Raw genomic sequence first — 18,052 nt, 5'->3', positions numbered from 1 at the left:
TTTTCACACAATGTCACCGTGTGTTTATTCCAGGCAACGCAGTAAATGAAAATACACCAAAAATATTAAAGCGCATATTCATACAGGATATCTTGTTGCGAATTTATATATGTAACGTAGCTTCAATTACTTAATTTCAATTGATGCTATTAAGATGTAGTTGACCACATATAAAGAGTATTTATCCTTTCTCATGGTAACAGTGGACAGTCTGCATGGTGACCCAGGTCAGTGAGGTTCACTGTAAACTCAGAGTACCAGTCCCTGTTGAACACCGCCTGTAGCTGGCCCTGCACGGTTTTTCTCTTCCATATATGGGGAGGAGCATGCTGGGAAATCACCAAACCCACTCCAGCTGTAGTCACGAAATAGTCCCCATCCCAGTTGGACGTTCCTGCGTAGCATTGAGCTCATTAATAATTGATCGCAGGATAAGTCTCGGGGGCAAAGGTCATGCAAGTTACTCACCAATGTAGGCCACTTTGTCAGTCACCATGTATTTGTTGTGGTTGACGCGACTAAAGGGAATGTTAGTCTGGTTTCCACCAGGCACAATGAAGAACTTCTAAACAGACAAAAATAGCAAAATTGATTACTTTAAACCAGCTGATAAATATCTTTAAAAAAAAAAAAAAAACATGCCTAAAGCAGAATGCTATGAATTCCTTACTATTTGAATGCTGATGTGATGCGTGGAGCTGTTTAAGGAGGCAAGTGACCGAAGGAAGGGTAGCATTCCTGGAAAGGAGTTGGGCCAGCAGCTGATCAGCATTCGGATCTTAACTCTCCTGAACGCTGCTGTCCTAATAGCGTTGTCAATAGTGGGCCAGTACCTGGAAGAACAACGCAGTGCAGAAATAAAACAACTTATAGCTTGGTGTGTAGGTGCATCGCAATAAATTATTGGCTGTGTTTTATAAATTGTATTATTTCAGTACCGTAATTTTCGGACTATGAGTCGCACCGGAGTATAAGTCGCACCAGCCATAAAATGCCAAAAAAAGTGAAAAAAAAAACTTATATATGTATATAAGTCGCTCCTGAGTATAAGTCGCCCCCCCACCCAAACTATTAAAAAAAACGCGACTTATAGTCCGAAAATTACGGTAGTTAGATTCGAGGTAGTAGATTTTTAACATTGAAAAGGTTGAATAAGTAAGTCACTCGTTTAATCAGACAAAGAAAACTAGTTTCTAAACAACTGACCTTGTTTCTTCTCTATGGCTCACCAGTAATATCAAAATAAATTCATTTGAAATGATGCCCGAAAGCTTATGTAAAAATGTAAATGACAGACAAAACAACTAAATACATTTTAGCTATAATTAGTTATATATATATATTTTTTTTTATAAATATAAATAATGGTTTGATGGTTGTTTTTTTTTAGCAGACCATCATTTGTCTTTCGCTGACAAAAAATTCTAGTTTTACCATTTCATTAATTTTACTTAACTATAATAACCTTGGTGTGTAGTGAGTCTCTACTACAGATGTAGCCTTTTGTATTGAACTGCTTAAATATAATTCAACGCGATATTCTTATTTAGTGACGCACTGTATATTTTCTATTCACCGTTTTGGGTGTTGAAAACGTATAATGGGGGAATAATCCATGACAGCTACATCAATGAAGCGTTCAGCTTCCAAGATGCTGGAAACAATGGCATCCAGGTCCAGAGTCCGTGTATTAGGGCAGATTAACGGTGGGGAACCCTTGATGCAAATAACGAAAGTCATCAACATATTTTTACAAGAACCTGCATATAGTTCTTGTTGATCCTAAAAAAAAAAAGTGAACAGAAACTGACTGATATGTAGAGTCTGCTGGTGATGTTATCCTCTTTGACCAACAGGGGGTTCTGTTTATTGATGTGACTGACTGGTAGGTATTCTGGCATGGTGTTTTTAGGCATTCCTAATTCCCAGTAAGATGAGAAGATCTGATAGAGGTCGTTTGCAAGACTGGGGCAGTTGTAAATGACCATGCCGAGTTCCTTTACCTACGCAGTCACGAGTGTGGTTAAACAGTCGTCTTACTTACATTGTGTTTCCCGAAGGAGTTTTTTCACCTGTGTCAGAGCTCTCCAATCCATGTTGGCACTTCCGATAAACACATGTTGTCTATCCACTATCCAGAACTTGCTATGCAGCACACCCTTTGTCAGGTGTCCAAAATCCACATGGCGTACATACACTCCTGTAGAGGATGAATGGAGAGATGTTGGTGAGAAAGAAAGTTGTGCCATTGTGTTCCAAACACACACCTTTTTCTGCTAGGATCTTTAAGTCGGTGGAGTGTGTTTTGATAGAAGGAATGCTGGTCAACACTCGGACTTCGACCTTCTTGGAGGGAAGAGATTGAAGTTGCTCGAATATTTCCCGTCCCTGTTGTTGCCAGGGTCAAGCATCGTGTTAGTATGCCACAATCTACAGAGTCTGGTTTAGCTCATTGAGATGGTACTTACGGGTTTATCGGAGGAAGCGTTGACGCCGATGTCATCCCCAGTTAATGTCCAGTAAAAAGAAACTACTTCCAGGTTGGTCGTCGCGACAGAAAGGAGATCCTTCCAAGCTTTCTCCAAAGGGATCCCAAAGGTCGCGTTGGCTTTGTATTGCATGTGTTGAGGAATACTCTCCACAAGAACCATACTGGAACAGTAAATACACTTTTAGACTCTCCTCCCACTCCCATTTTTGTGGAAAATATTTACTAGTGGTCTTTTGTAAGCATTTTTTTTTTTTAAGAGTTTATGGTGCTCCATGAGTGAGATCAACCAATACCGATTCAGATACTGATCACATGGATTAGCTGCACTTAAATCTATTCATCTGTCAAATATTTTTAAATTATTCAGATTTCTTAATTTAGCATTTATGGTGCAATCATTCATTTCCATCTTTCCATCAGAAAAACAAAATAAAGATTACTGTTTAAATAATCGGTCAAATATTTTTCTATTATTCAGATTTCTTAATTTAGCATTGATGGTGCAATCAAACATTTGCATCAATTAAAAATAAAAAGATTTGAACCCCAGAAAACCAAAATAAACATTGATACCTTGATTTCCTTGGTAACACATTTTAGAGATTATATTTTCATTTCATTTTCAACACTAGTGCTGATACTATTCAATTATAAATCTTGAGGATTATCATTCACTTCTTTGCTGTCTGGCTGAGATTCACCTGAATTGTAAACTTCCGTAAACTAGCTCCACTTTGAATGAATTTAGCAAAACCCCTCTTCCTGTAGGTACGATAAAATTCTTGCACGGAGAGATAAACAAGGTAACTTAATTCCCTTGTTACCTGCACTGTTTCTGGTGATTGGATGGGAGACACAAAACCAAATACAGCATCCCCGCGATGAACAGTCCGCAATAAACCCCACTGGCCATGTTGACATAGAACTCCTGACATGACACAAAACAACTTCAATCGCACAAAAGTGTATCGTTGCAGAATTAAGGACAACATACCTTGTGTTTAAGACAGTAAGGTTTAAAGATGGTCATCCTTCCATGCACAATTGACCTAATAAAGTCCAGAAAGAAAGCAGAATATTGATTGTAGAGTTATTAAAAAACAAAAAAAAAAAAAATGGATTAAGAGGAACAACTATGGCAGACAATCATAAAGACTCTTAGTCTTGGGTCGTCTTTATGACAGTGTGCCAACAACTGTGGCTGGAGACAAATCATCAGAAACAAAAAGCATGACATCACAAAAGACAAACACATCACCCCACCCCTAAATGCCGGAGGCCTGCTACTGGGGTCCGCCACTTTAATTAACTCAGATCGCTTCTTCCTCTTCATCTCTGCTGTATAAAACTCAGTTCCCCTTTTTTTCACCCCCTCGTTTTCATTTCACCATTTAGACTGTGCTTGACATAGAAACAAGTACCACAAATTATCCATACTTTGAAATTCAATTTATTAGAAAAGGACCCTCATAATTTGCTTGACATAACATAAAACACCAAAAAGACAACAAAATGTGATTCTTTATCAACAAAACAGTCACGAAACAGATTGACACAGTGTTTACATTTCAGCTTTGTAGGTTTATAAGGACTTTGTTGGGATTAAAGCCAACTATCCCATCAAAGCAGATTAGCAGCAATGCGTCACACATTCACTTGTAAACATCTTGCCGGGCTGCGAGAAGCATCCCAACATAGCTTAGGGGCAACTTGCAAGAGCTTCGCAATGGCACGCTACGTGGAAGAGGAAGAACATCAACCTGCTGGTGAACCGCGGTACTTTCATCCTGTTGTCGCACAGGTGAAAAGCAAGGATAAAAGGCGAATGTGGCGCTACTTTAGTGCAAAAGCCCCATAGAGGTAATTGGTAGTAGAATCAAATCACAAACTACGTTTTGCTCAGAAACGACAGCACATTAAATGCATGACGACTGAGGATATTACAGTCGCTCGTGCTATTTGGTTGCCTTCCTTTTATTCGGCTGGAAGGAATAACTGATCACTAACTCCCTGAAAACATAACATCTGGGAGAAAATGCATGATTGTTGTACAAAATATAAATACGTATTTGACGTTATTGCATAGATCTGGTCAAAATGCATACATGTGACAGAACATCTGGAAAGGAAAAAAATGCCAGCAAGAGCAGGTCACACATGCTTAAAATTAAAATAAGATTCTACAATGAACACAAAAAGATTTTTTTTGTCGGGTACCCCGAGTTGATTCGTCCCAGGGTGTTAATTTTTTTTTTGACTCGAAAACTGTCACTTGAATTGGTCAAATTACTGGCAAATACAATCAACTAGTGTTGAGGGCATTTCATCATGAAATCGTTTCAGGAAGTCCTCCTCAGACTGTTTTACTGTGTTCCACATAATCTATGTGCAGCACTCAAAGTTCAGCAGTGCGTGTGTCTCACTTCCACTTTTCACCTTGCTTGATTTCACTTCCTGCCTTCAACGCATGGCACCTGTGTTTGTGACACTGAGGCCGACCCGATGTCAAACCAAGCGTCCCTCTCGGAGATCTTCCGGCGTCACGGCAGCCCTCCGCACACTTTCCCCGGGCCTCCGACCACCACCTCGCTTGGAGACAGAGTGGACCGTTCTCCAGTCCCTTGACCCCGCGGGTCTGGAAAAGTGACCCCCTTGTGAGGAGGTGACCTCAGACTCAGAGGAATGAGCGTCCGGCTGCCAACTGGGCTCCACGACCGTATTTATGACTGCAAAGAAAAATGACAATCTGGTGAATTATCACGACAAGTATTTAGATTTATACATGCTCTGACTGACTTACCCACAAGCTGTTTTTGAACTCTTCTCAGTTCTTTCAAAATAGATGTAATATCCTGAAACACAGGCAACACCTGAGTTTGTAAACAGTCATGAAAAAATAAAAATAAAAGTGAACCCATACCTTGTTAGATGCCTTGACAACAGGCCCATCGCTATTTGAATTAACTTCCGCCTCTATTTGTTCCCAAACATCCATCTTGTCATGAAACAGCACCCTGAACACAGTAAAGCAATATTAGACAAGCTGTTGAAAACTGACATTCATTGGTGTTTAAGAAAAACAAAAATCTCCAGACAGATATAAAACTAGAAATAAATGACACTTGGTCTCCTACTTGATCTTCTCAGAAAGCTGTTCCGTGTTCTCTCGGATGGCCATGATGACCTGCGACACAGGGTTCAGCATGGGGTCCTGCACGGCGACCTACGCAAACAAAAGATCATCTCTGATAATCTCGGATGGCTCGCGTCAGATGTTTCAGAGAGGAGTGTGGTGTTATGTCAGACCTGCTCTATGTTGTGAGGTTGCAGTTCGGAGTTCACATCCTGGTCGCTTGGGTAAGGTTCTGCTGATGAAGTACGTGGCGGGACTCTCTGATAGTTCAATCCCATCTCTGGTATCCGCTGAACAAGCTGCAAAATGAGCGTGGTTGGAACAGTTGCAGTAAGGTTGTTCCTGATTGGATGTTATTCCGTTTACCTTTTCATGAGCAGTCACTGCAGAAACAGGTACGCTACTCTCCGCCGTCAAATTCTGCGAGTCACCTTCTCCTGTGACGTCATGAATCTCTCGGGCCAAGATGGCGAGATCTTTGGCCAGGTCTTGACTCAAGCTATCAGAGAGGGAGCGCAAATGAAAAGTTCTACGCGAGGCGATGGGCGTGCCGCAGAATTTTGCCAAACAACGCAAATGTGATATTCCCAAATCCCTACCGCGCAATCTCGGCACTGTGGGTGGACCAGTTGTTCAAGTCCTCCCCGTCCTGGTTCTGCTCTTCAGAATCCTTGCTTTGGATTTTGGGGTGCGGCGGAACCACCGGGTGGGGCCGAGGCGGACGGTGCGGACTGTGGGAGGCTGAGGAAGGTTGGGAGCGTTTGTGTTTAGGGGTGATGTGATTGGAGTCGTACTCCTCATCTGACGTGGAGGTATAGCCACAACCTTTCTGCCGTCTCCGGGAGCCTTTGGCAGCATGAATTGGTTTGTGTTATAGAGGATTAGTCGTGATAAAGGGAGGAAAGGGAGGGAGACACACACAGATTTCATCATAATACACCACCCCCAAAGATTTTTGACACAGGGTCCATGAACAGGGGCGGAGCTAAATGGTGGCCAATTTGATCTCAGCCACGTGTGCTGTGTAGCAAAGGAAGACCTCAAAAAAGTTCCAGCTTTGTCCCTGTCCACGAATAAGGAAAATGTGCTCATTTTTTACGGAGGTGAGTTCAAAAGAAATAAGCAAATGTTAAACCTCCACAGCACAGCAGCTGAATGCAGTCAAGACCAATTCTGAATTATTGAGCTTGAATGCACCTTTAGGCTCACAATACTGCAGCAGGATATAAATGGTAGAACTGGTCCAAATTGTGCAGATGAATCGAGGTGTTATTATTGTTAGTAAAAGTATTGGATCACTTCCCACATATAAAACAAATCTGCCCAAGTAGAGACGTCATTAATGAATAATAAATTAAAAACCTTTAAAGAACCAAACCAATTCATTACTGGGTCAGACGTTGAAGTCCCGTGCCTAATTAAGTTCTGGTCTCTCAAGCAAAAGCAAAATTGTTGAAATGAAAACTGTAATTTAGGGATTAAATTATTTTTAGTATTACTTGAAAATTAAAATAAATACATTTTGCTATTCAATGTTCCTTCATGTGTACTGATCCAATCATAAATGTTTCTACTCACTCGCTGTGCTGCTGGCATATTTGGCGCTGCTGGAGCGTCCACGGGTGATGGGTGTTTTTGTGAGAGAGGCCTTTAGCGGTCTTTCGCCAGGTTTTGGCCCGACAGCAGATGTCCTGGTGCTTCCAGATTCTGTAGTACGGTTCGGGTTCTTTCCTGCCCACTGTGAAGCGGCGGAGTTCTCTGTGTCACTGGTTGCATGGAAGGAGCTGGTCCGGCGGCGAGGCATGGCTAGCATATCCCACTTGGAGAGTTTCTTGGTTTCTTTAGCGCGGGCATTAGCCGCCTCCTGGGAGAGCCGTTCTGTCTCTGTGGTCTCGTTGTCGGAGGCGTCGCCAAGGCGGGCTCGCCTGAGCATGGATGCCCGTGTGGGTCTTGGTGCTGAGAAGCTATTGACACGGCTCAACGTTTGGGTCACCCTTGAACTCTTGCCGTCGTCCCGCTGAAGGGGTTTAGTGTATTTTTTCTGGGTGTGTGTGGATTCCTGATCAGAGTACGGAACATTGGAGCACTGAGGGTCGTCACTCAGGTCTGCAGAACCACATTTGCCAATACTACGCCTTAGTCCAACTGGTCTCCTGAGGGCCTCGCTTTTTTCTGGTCGTTGAGGCAAAACCGAAGACTGGTAGTTTGAGAGGAGACTGGATATACTACCCGAAGATCTTTCCCTTTGGAGCACATTCAGCGGAGGTTTTCTAGTCAGCGGGTTGGACTTGGTCTTATTGCTCTGCTGGCTGACTGTACTGGAGGAATCCACATCAGACTCCCCGGAGAGGGAGTTTGGTACAGGAGAAGCTGCGGTTTCAGATTGGCCTGCTTGGATCTTGGCCTCCAGAAGAGCAAGCACATCCTCAGTGTCTTTGAGGTAAGTATGAGTGTCCTGGTTGGAGGTTTGCTGGAATGAGTCAAGATCAAGTTCTCCGTGAGAAGAGATGTTGGGCAGTCTGGCACTGCTCGGCTGCGCCATAGTGAAGCTCTCTTGTCTGACTAAGGAGGATGTTGAGCTGTCCTTGGAGTCAGAGCTTTGCGTTTCCTGGACCAGAATAGGAGCAGACATGCTGGGCCTGACTTTTCCTGAATCCTGTCCCCCTTTACGCTTGGTCAACGTGGCTGTTGAGAAGGTTTTAGGAGATCGTTTTTTCTCAGTCTTTTCAATATTGTTGAGAGAGTTTGAGGCTCCATTTTCTGGTTCGGGGGAGTCATCTGAATCAATGTAGAACGTGTTTAATTTTTGAGATTGCCTGAGCTCATCCTCGTTATTTCCCTTTCCTGTGTCTGACGGCGGCCCCCTTCGCTGCTCTACGATGGAACCGTCGTCAGACTTGCTGGCATCGCTCAGACTATCAGGGTCCAAATCATCCTGCACTGACAATCGATGAACGTCAGAAGTGCTGGTGGCCACCAAGCTGCTTTCTTCCACAACAAATGTCGAATGCGGCTCATAGTGAATATGAATGCTGGGTGCTGGAGCATCAGTCATCTCCTTCAGGATGCGCTGACTTCTTGGGCCTTCGGAGTCGACGCTGTCATGATTTTGGTTGAGTTTGGCTGTGATTGTGGTCCGTGCTACAATCAAATAGTTATTGCACAAATGCATATTAAACACACATCGTGGAACAGAAAATATATTCATGAGGCGGGCTCATTATCATTTCAAATCGGCTTCTTACCTCCTCCTGACAACCCCATCTGGGCCGACCTATTAAAGTGGCCAGACGAAGGACCAGGCTCCACGTCGACCAAGCTCGCCCAGCAAGACATCCATTTTGGAGCTCCCTGCATCACTGCGCTTGCCATCTGAACCTGTGTAAGGTAAAACACGACTTATTGTGTGTTTCTAATAAATGACTCAGATGAAGCACAGCTGATTTTTATTTTTCCCTCAGCGGCGAATAAATTAGGAAAGCATACAGTATAGAGTTACATCAGTTACAATTGCACACTCTAATGACCTCTAGCACAAGAGTTCAGTTTTCTTTTTTAAAATGCTCAGTTTTGATTGACATCGTTTTCAATTTCTGTTTATTGTTGTGGTTGTAATTTGTCATTGTTTAGATCTGAATTATTTTGGAAACATTACATAACTACACGAAAAGCATATAAAAATTGTATGGTACTGTAAATTCAAAACCACTTAAATAAACATTAAAAATGTAACACCCTTCAACAGTCAATCCAAACAGAGAATTCTAAAATTCATGTCAGATTGTTCTTAATCCAGCTCTTCTCTTGTACATCAGATAGTGCAGGTGACCCGGATGCATTGTCTGGTGATTGGTTTGTGATTTATATTTACACCTTGTTTGATTAAATCAAACCACGCATATCCCAAAGTGTGTGAGAAGAGAGAAATGTAGGGAATCAAAAGACAGAGTTACCAAAAGATTGAGGCCCAATTTATTGACCCGAATTTGTTGGTGTTATAATAATTGGAAGACTATTGATTTTTTTTTCCCAATCCGAGCAGGAAGGTTTACCTTCACCCCACTTGCTCCTTGTTGCGGAGCAGGCCTCACCTCCCCATTGTTACTCTGCCTATGGAGCTCCCTGCTCTCAACAATAACAGGTTTAAATGTGGCTGATGTATCTGCTTCAATGTGATTGGTTCCCACTGGATTCTCAACAACACCAAACACCTGGAACAAAGCATTAAAAATGGGTAATCGCGGCCGACAATATGTATGGTTCCATTTTCTGGGAAGGTCTTTGTCCCAAGAGACTGTTCGGATTGAAAAGTAAAATGTTAGAACTCCACAGCAGTGGAAAAAAAAAAAAACTTGCCTTATCAATTTTGTTGCGGGCGTCTTCAAGTTCCTTATCTGCGGCATCTGCTTCGATGGTGTAGGTTCCCGCATCGCTCAAAGTGTCCTCCTCTGCCTTTCTAGGGCCTCCTTGGGTCCCCTTGACCTCTCCACTCTGACAAACGAGAGGCATCGTCGGGACCTTGAGGGGAACGGGCTGGTGGATGGGAGAGGATGTCTTGGGTAGAGAGGGAGGATCAACCATAGTAGGGCTGCTGAGAGTCTGATCAAGCTGTGGGACTACTGAAGTTTCAGTTTCAGGTTTTGTTGGAGGGATAAATGATTTTTTCTCCTCGTTGGAAGAAGACGTCTGCTTTTTCTCTTTGAGCCATGCGGTTGTAAATTCCTTTGCTAATTTGGATCTTCGGCCAACACTGCTAAAAGGCTTGACAGAAATGCCGGATGATGACCTTGATGAAAAACCAGTGCTGATTCGTTCCTCTGTCTTTTCCCGTCGCAGAGAGCCACTTCTTTGGGAACCAGAGGAAGCGGACCCTTTTAGGGGAATAGTGTACCGTTGGGATGGGGGAGTGCGACAGGCTCCAGACTGGACTTGCCTCTCACCGGCTGGACTTGTGCTTTTCCTGGGTTTTTCGAGATGGAGCCTAAGGTTTGAATGCTCTGACGAGTTAGTCAGGGACCGTTTCCTTCGGGGGTTATCATCAGAATGCTCATAAAATTCTATGACAAAAGCTTGGTGAGGATCTGCCTTGCCGGTACCGGATTGAGACTCTGGAGGAGAGTAAGAAGAGGGCTGCTCTGAGTCAGTGAAGCGCTCAGGAGGGGAGGCTCTCTGGAGCTGCGATGAAATCTGGTAGCCAACTGGAGATTGTGATGGCAGCAAAGTCTGCTCATTGACTGTGGGATCTTCTGCACCGATGACTTTTTCATATTGGTTGACTGATGATGAAAGAAGAACATTTCAAGAGTCTATCCTATTAATTGGATTAAGGATAAACCTACAGACTTTTGTACTCACCCTTGACAGTCTTCAGAAGTGATGGATCACTGTTGCCACTGAAGATGTTTTCACCCTGGGATCTTCTCCTCATCATGTTTGTGGGACTTTGAACCAGCCAGTCAGCAACCTTACTTTCAGCTGACATCACCTCGGTAGGAGCGGTCACACCCTCAGCAGGAGGAGGCTTACGTTGCTGACGGAAGGAGAACTTAGTGACATGGTCCTTGATCATCATTTTGCCTGGGGTGCATTCATCAAACTCGATAGTGAAGGAGGCATGGCTTTGGACCACGGGAGGCGTCGGGGTGGGTGGGAGATGGTCTTGATCTTGAGTGTCCTTAGTTGGAACCTCATGAACTTGCAAGTCTGGTGGCTTGGACGGCCGTTGCTGTAACTCTTTTGTGGGGATCTCAAAGTAGCTGGGTTCTTGGCGGTAGGAAAAGATGGACTTGCCTTGATTGTCAGACAAAGAACTGCGAAGCTCATACCTGGGAACATCCTTACCAGAGTCTGGTGGCAAGATACAACAAATAATTATAGTTCAACTCACAACAATCTTAATGAGGCATTTCAGAATTTACTAAGCTTAGAAACATAGCCATGTTTGAATGGCATGATGGAGACTTCTGAGTTGTAAAAAAAATATTTCACCAAGTCGCCAATTCTTATTCATAAAATGTTTAAGTTGTTGTAGCTGCTACGATGAGAGACCAAATGTTCTATCACACTTGTTCAAGGTCCCAGGTGAGCTGAAGCCATTCCCAATTGACCTTGGGCAAAACGTACACCACGGACTGGTAATCAATCAATCAAATCATAATTGTGATCAGCACATTGAAGGGCACATCCTGGCTGCATGAACGGTAGCCATCAGGGATTTTGCCGATTGTTTTGTCAATATACATAATCACCCAAATCGGAAAACCGTTAATACTTCCATCTCACAGTTGCTGAATGTAGCCCAGCAGGGCTCGTATTATCTGTTACTGCTGCTCGACATGAGGCCAACAATCAAAGCTTCCTACCCCCTCCAGCAGCTTAGAGGGTCATAATCCATCACGAGGCAGACAGGCACTGCCCATTGGCTTGCCATAGTAAGAACTGGCTCACTTTCCACAACTGGCAGCCAGGGATGTGCCTTGAGCTTCACATTATCCCATCTATCAGTGACCCACAAAGCGCATTGGATAGTGATGCCATAGAAAAGCATGACACTTTAAATTAGGTTTGAAGTGATTTAAAAGTATTCAGTATATCAAATAGATAAATAACCCAGTGAGACATATTTGTAAAATACATTCTCAGACCTGGTGTTTGTAGGTGTGTGGATTTTCCGCTTCGGTTCTGGATTTTAGTGGCTGGATCCTCATCCTCCCCCCACCACGATGGTTGGCCATAAAGAGGAGTTGGCTTGGATATTAGTGTATCTGTAGTAGCTAAATGACAAACACAAAATATTAGTTATGCTGATAAATTTATGCATAGATGGAAAATGGAAAATCTAATTTTTATGGGTTTTTTTTAATGTTGTTACAAAGTAGGTCATGGTTTCCATGATACAGTACTATGACAAGTACTAGTGCGGCAAGCTAACTTTAATGTTTTAATGAGTCACACCCTTTAAATATGCCATGTCCCGCCCGCCCTTGCTGACAGCGGCAGGACTGGACAAACTCTACATCCTGAGCAGCTGGATTGGAAAACACGCAAGAGAAAGCAGAAAAGCTTTTTTTCAATTTGGGGCAGAGTCAGGCCGAACTTGTTCAACTCACACAAAACTAAACAAAAATGTCAAGAATCCATGAGCTTTTATTTTTCCAAAATAGGGAAGATTTTGAGTCATTGAGTAGTTGTGAGAAAAACTGCGTCTCTGGGGATGTTCACAAACATCCTATTTTAAGCGAGTCTGGTTCTTTCCTCTGATGTCATAGCGGTTATTATGGAGCAGAAGAAAATGTGAACAGCTGGAAGAGCTTTTCTCACTTCCTTTTCAAACAATTCTTGAACTATTGCCTGTGTCGTAAAATGGGATTTGTTGAGATTGGTGCAGCTCACAGAAGCTTAGATGCCCTTAGAGCAACTCTGAGGCAGTACCTATGTGAAGAGTTGGTACCAGAACACCGCTTTAAGAACCTTTGTGGGCGTGCATCCAAAAGGCCTCCGTGTCAGCTGACAGGCATGGCTGACCAAGATAAGAACTTCTCCTTATCCTTTTCACCCCTTCACTTACAATTAAGTCAATTTGTGCAGCCCCCTCCGAAGTCTATTTCTTAAGTGGCAACACACCATTTTACAAAAAAAAATAAAAAATCATGCATATCTATATGGGGAATACATTTTGACTGGTTGTAGCTATTTCACTGTTCCTCTTATGGAAACCCAAAGAGCAGTTTCCAAAGCAGCTGCTAGTCATGACAGAGAGCTCATTTTTACCTGAAAGCGAAAGCGCTTTGCGTTCGCCCTTCTGAGGTAGCTTAGCATTGGAAATAAGATCTTTGCTCTTCTCTTGGTTGTGAACCTGCTGTTTGTCCTTCACCCGGGCCTCCAGGGCTTTGAGACTGAGTTGCAACTGGCTGGTGTACTTCTCGTGCTGTGCAGGGTGTGAGAAGGGAAACAGGATGTCAGGCACAAGATACAACTAGTACAACAATGCCCTGCTCGTCCCTCCCATACACAATCTACTCGGGGTTGCACATCCATGTTTGCGTTCACAAAAAAATCCCGATAGCAAACTGTCTGCCAGGGCTTGTCTGAAAATTTTACCTTGAGAGCCTCCTCTGGCACCTTGTGTTGACTCTTCTCCAGTATATATACATGAGCATGTGGCCACCAGTTAAAGTAGAACTGATCTTTTTTTTACTAGTGTACAAATAATGCAAGGTGTGACGTGTGGTTATTCACTTGTGGTGACAAACATTCGTAAATGTCACAGTAGTGCAAGAGCAATCCGCCATGTTATCTAAACTAAATTCCACCTCCCACAAGCTTGCGGCTGTGAGGGAGGGGTCAAAGGGTGCAGGAGATTTTCAGTCCACATTTAAACAATAATCTAAAACGCCTGACTGGAAAACCACAAAGGATTAACATGCCTCTGTAGCCAGTGGCCAACAAAGGGGAAATGTTGAATATTGGTGGTGCAAGCAAGAGCCTATTGGTGCCTCATTACAGCTGGCCAGTAGGCTCAGGCCAGATGGTGAGCATACCAAACAAATATATTGAATCTAAATTATACTGGTGGAATACATCATTAAGATTAGAGATTTCGGAAATAAAGGATATCATAACCAAAGCGAATGACATCTGAAAGCTTGAGGGTGATGTACGTCTGGTCAGGAATGCGGAGGTCATTCACGAAAGTCTGAAAGAAAAAAAAAAACACAGATCATCATGGTATGAACTGTATGAGAACACTTTTTGCTCACTGATGCATAGGCCCAGATACCATAAGGTGCTTTGCGGTTGGCTCTTTTCCCATTGAAAGCTAATCCGGTGGTTCATTGAAACGCTGATGAGATTACGTCCTTAAGCAAGGGCAGAGACATAATTGTTGAAAGTCATGTATAATTACTGGTCCAGGTCCTTACACTGCTACGCTCTGATTAGTTTGTCACGGCCCAAAGACACTCTTTTGGAGAACAATGAGCAACATCTCTGACCCACTCAACTCTGAGTTGAGTAGGGATAATAAAGCAGCAAAGCGGAGACAGCCGGAGCGTTTAGAAAGGAATGGTGCTTGATTACAGTTGTTGTCCCGACCAGAACCGTCATTTTGTGATTAAGGAACGGTACCAGACCGGAGCTGGCTCTATCGCTCTGCCCGGAGGCAGCCTAGATTCACTCACCCCATTCAAGCTGCCCAGATCCTTCACCATGTGCTCATCTGCGTTGGGGTCATAGTTGATCACAGCGTGCTGTTTGTCCACACTTCGAGACTGCAAAAATATCCAGATATATAAATGTGCTTCTGTTTTCTTACTGTGTATCCAAACCAAGCTAGCGATTAGGACTGATGGACTTTCATTTCTCTGCTCATTAACCACTCGGTGCCTCTGCGTGACAAAGATCACCACCAGGCTGAATCGGTTACACCCATCAATGGGCCTTTTATCTGGTTAGAAAAAGCCGGCCTGATTGTCCGTGTTGTCCTATCGGCGCTTTTAACTTTCTGGAGAGTGACTTGCTTGCCTGAGGGTTTAAGCTTCATGAAACAGTTAACCGACTTGATTAGGTTAACTGTGCAACGGCAGCACTGACACATTCTTCACTCTGAGGCCTCTGACTGTTTGAGGACAAATCACTCGGGCAAATCGTTCAACTGCAGCTCTAGGAAACAACATCTAGGCCAATGAAGTCCAGACCAGAAACAAAGGCGGAGATGTTCTAATTACTGGTGGATACTCACCAGGCGACAGTTGTCTCGGTAATTCTAAACATGCAAGTTGGAAGGCATGGAGTCATTTGATACCACTTTCATGCCAAACAGGATTTTCTCAGTGTCACATTATATGGAGAGCTACGGAAAGTATTCGAAGAATCCAACTGTTAAATTGTTTGGGGGCGGCTTTTGAGTTAGAGTAAAGTAGCACTTACAAATCAAATAAACAATGGATCATTTTAGAAGGGGGAAACTTTTTTTTTTTTACTATGGACACTTTGAGCGCAGTCAAGACACACAATTGCCTACTGCTAGTTTGGCCTCGTCACTACCGCAATGCATGCTGGGAGCCCATGCTTGGTGTGTTTGACACATGAATGCAACCGGCTGTCATGTCACACACATCAGAGGGGCCGGGCCGGGCCGTTCATCATTTTTGAAGAGATTACACGGGGAGGCGGTTGGCAGTCATGTGACACCGTGCTGCTGTTTGCTGTGTCAACCTCGGCCTCCTATGCATCACCTCGGTGACCCCTCGCTCCGAAAACACACACAAGTCACACACCTGCAGCATTAGCTCGCAGTCGTCCCGGCCGACAAAGATCATCTCCCGCGGCAACCGGTGGCGCGTGCCCGAGCTGCTGACCAGAAACCATGACGTCACGCTCATCCTGGTACTGCGAGTCAGGATCTTCTTGGCATCCTGGAAAATAAAGCATTCCAAGTAAGACAGAAATCATTAAACATCAGTGCGCTCACTTTGGGAATCCTAATAAATGTTCTTTTGTATTACTTAATCGCCACAATATGTCCGACTTGTTTTAAAGTGATGTGAAGGAAATTTTCAGGACTGTTGCCATTCATACAAAATAATTTGTGTTCAACTAAGCACATCTTTATTTCAATACAATGTCCACTTTTGTGGGATTTTCGTAAAGACGCATTGAGATTAGGTGAAATATCATCAAACAATGAAATGCTCTTCCACTAGATGGCAGAAATGATTGAACCTGTTTTTCCACTTTTTGTGAATTTGTTTGTGAGGTGCTGTGCCATGAGATTTTCTTGAATATACAATATGTGCGGATCATCAAAAATTGGGAAACAGAACATCTCAGATAGGTTAGACCTGTTTATCCAAACAACTCCAGTCTGGTAGTTCCTACTAAAGCCCATGCAATGAAGATATTTGACTTAAGCAGTCAACCATACTGGAAAGATAGAGAAAGGAATTGTCAGGTGTGCATGATGTACAGTAGACTAGAATACATCACAAATCCTGATCATAAAGTCAATTAGCATTCAAATGAATTCTACGCTGTCTGTTTAGGTATGTTTAAAAGCTGTCGCAATAATGTAGGGCATTCGGTGAACTTTGTCTTAAAAAGAAACTTCCAAAACTCTCGGATTGTTATTTCCTGTCAGTGTTTCCATCTGAAACTCTTGCTAGATTTAAACTGTTATGTCGTAAATCCAGATTATTATAAATTCGATGTTATTTTCAGTGAATCGGGTTTGGTGGACTTGTTTTTGGTTGCGATCGAAACCAGCATTTTGCTTACGACATCACCCGAGCACCAACGTACCTGTAGAGCCTTCTCCGTCTTACTTCTGAGAGAAGCCAGCGTTTCGCGTCTTCGGAAAAGTGGAATTCGACGACCAACATGAACACGGACGGTGCAAGGTGATCGCGGCCAGGTAGATTATACGCACACCCTCTTTTTTCCTCAGGGGAATGACAACCGGGCGAAACTGTCTGACGTGTCTCCGCCTCCCGACACCATGACGTCACTTGACAAGTAACCCCAAGCCTATCGTGGATGGACGAGTTCTCACTCTGATGCGAAATTCAGAATTAAAATAAATCTTTGTCAGTAAAGCAAAACGGCAGTTTTTGCCAATTTGACTTTGACATCAACGTGGAAGATTTTTTTTATTTTTTTTATAGCTTTTGCAAGAGAGGAGACAAGCAACGTCGATTGCAAAAAAATAAAATAAAAATAGATACGTAAAAACGTAATAAAATACTTTCACCCACATTATAGCAGTGACAACATTTACTGTTTTTGATGCTTGTGATGCCCCCTTAAAGTCCAAAAACCCAAGCACAAATGTTTTATAGACAATCTTCGTCCTTAGTCTATCCACTAGATGACGCCCTAGGCTCAGCTTCAATTTTACACTGTTGACGTTTGATTTGCAAAATAAATGCTGGTATTTATTGAATGAAGTAATTAATCAATGTTTTTTGTACTGTTACATGAGAGTAAATCAATAAACCAGCTGCACCAAACAGTCTTTTAAGTCATACATCTCTCCAATAACTTTAAAACACTAACAACTAATATGTGTCGTTCAGCACCTACAGTTTTGTCACAGGAGAAACAAAGGGAGCCAATATGTCAAACCAGTTAATTATTTGCTTCTTATTCATGCGTCAACGTTTATGTGAGAACTTGCAAAAATGACATGTGAAGAAATGAAACCAATATTTACAAAAAAAATCAAATCAAAATGTTTTTCAGCCATTCATGCAGCATATAAACTGTATGACTCTATTAAAAAATATACATCTTTTCAAAAATGAAGGGTAAAATAAACTGAGTTTGTGCAGTTGCTTGAATGTGCGCATCCCCCCGTAACTGAGGATGTATTGTATCCAGAATTAACCAATATAATACAAGTGTGTCGTTCTTCACATGCCACAACATTAGTA

The 18,052-nt window shown here is 42.9% G+C and overlaps 2 protein-coding genes across 3 annotated transcripts; both read right to left on the bottom strand.

Moving 5' to 3' along the window:
• On the bottom strand, positions 1-3,765 carry LOC133169480 (5'-3' exonuclease PLD4). Of its 2 annotated transcripts, XM_061301719.1 has the most exons (10): positions 3,486-3,764; positions 3,316-3,419; positions 2,469-2,652; positions 2,268-2,388; positions 2,073-2,200; positions 1,812-2,003; positions 1,577-1,716; positions 671-833; positions 469-565; positions 1-394 (listed from the first exon to the last, which is right to left on the bottom strand). In XM_061301719.1, the coding sequence occupies exons 1-10, from the start codon at positions 3,519-3,521 to the stop codon at positions 192-194; spliced, it is 1,368 nt and encodes a 455-aa protein (XP_061157703.1). In that variant the 5' UTR covers positions 3,522-3,764; the 3' UTR covers positions 1-191. The 2 variants fall into 2 exon arrangements, with proteins under 2 accessions (XP_061157703.1, XP_061157704.1); XM_061301720.1 differs by lacking the exon at positions 3,316-3,419 and having other exon boundaries at positions 3,486-3,765.
• Positions 3,766-3,925: 160 nt separating this feature from the next.
• Positions 3,926-17,120, bottom strand: cep170ba (centrosomal protein 170Ba). The gene is made up of 19 exons (XM_061301713.1): positions 16,923-17,120; positions 15,902-16,039; positions 14,804-14,893; positions 14,241-14,319; positions 13,725-13,783; positions 13,395-13,551; positions 12,269-12,397; positions 10,980-11,471; positions 9,981-10,900; positions 9,677-9,835; positions 8,870-9,002; positions 7,203-8,765; positions 6,224-6,470; positions 5,991-6,123; positions 5,798-5,923; positions 5,626-5,714; positions 5,412-5,505; positions 5,292-5,343; positions 3,926-5,217 (listed from the first exon to the last, which is right to left on the bottom strand). The coding sequence occupies exons 2-19, from the start codon at positions 16,004-16,006 to the stop codon at positions 4,997-4,999; spliced, it is 4,848 nt and encodes a 1,615-aa protein (XP_061157697.1). The 5' UTR covers positions 16,007-16,039; positions 16,923-17,120; the 3' UTR covers positions 3,926-4,996.
• Positions 17,121-18,052: the final 932 nt, after the last annotated feature.

This window comes from Syngnathus typhle, linkage group LG16, assembly GCF_033458585.1.
Source record: "Syngnathus typhle isolate RoL2023-S1 ecotype Sweden linkage group LG16, RoL_Styp_1.0, whole genome shotgun sequence".
In the NCBI taxonomy this organism is placed as follows: domain Eukaryota; kingdom Metazoa; phylum Chordata; class Actinopteri; order Syngnathiformes; family Syngnathidae; genus Syngnathus; species Syngnathus typhle.
This window is presented reverse-complemented; position numbering and strand designations above follow the sequence as displayed.

What these genes read in the sequence shown, in the direction of transcription:
- cep170ba (XM_061301713.1), bottom strand. Translation starts at nt 16,006, where the DNA reads ATGAGCGTGACGTCATGGTTTCTGGTCAGCAGCTCGGGCACGCGCCAC. An exon ending in CACACACCTACAAACACCAG is followed by an intron (nt 11,472 to 12,268) that starts GTCTGAGAATGT and finishes TCTTGCCACCAG; the next exon opens with ACTCTGGTAAGGATGTTCCC. An exon ending in CAGCTTTCTGAGAAGATCAA is followed by an intron (nt 5,506 to 5,625) that starts GTAGGAGACCAA and finishes TACTGTGTTCAG; the next exon opens with GGTGCTGTTTCATGACAAGA.
- LOC133169480 (XM_061301719.1), bottom strand. Translation starts at nt 3,521, where the DNA reads ATGACCATCTTTAAACCTTACTGTCTTAAACACAAG. An exon ending in CTTACTGTCTTAAACACAAG is followed by an intron (nt 3,420 to 3,485) that starts GTATGTTGTCCT and finishes GTGTCATGTCAG; the next exon opens with GAGTTCTATGTCAACATGGC. An exon ending in AATCACCAGAAACAGTGCAG is followed by an intron (nt 2,653 to 3,315) that starts GTAACAAGGGAA and finishes TTACTGTTCCAG; the next exon opens with TATGGTTCTTGTGGAGAGTA.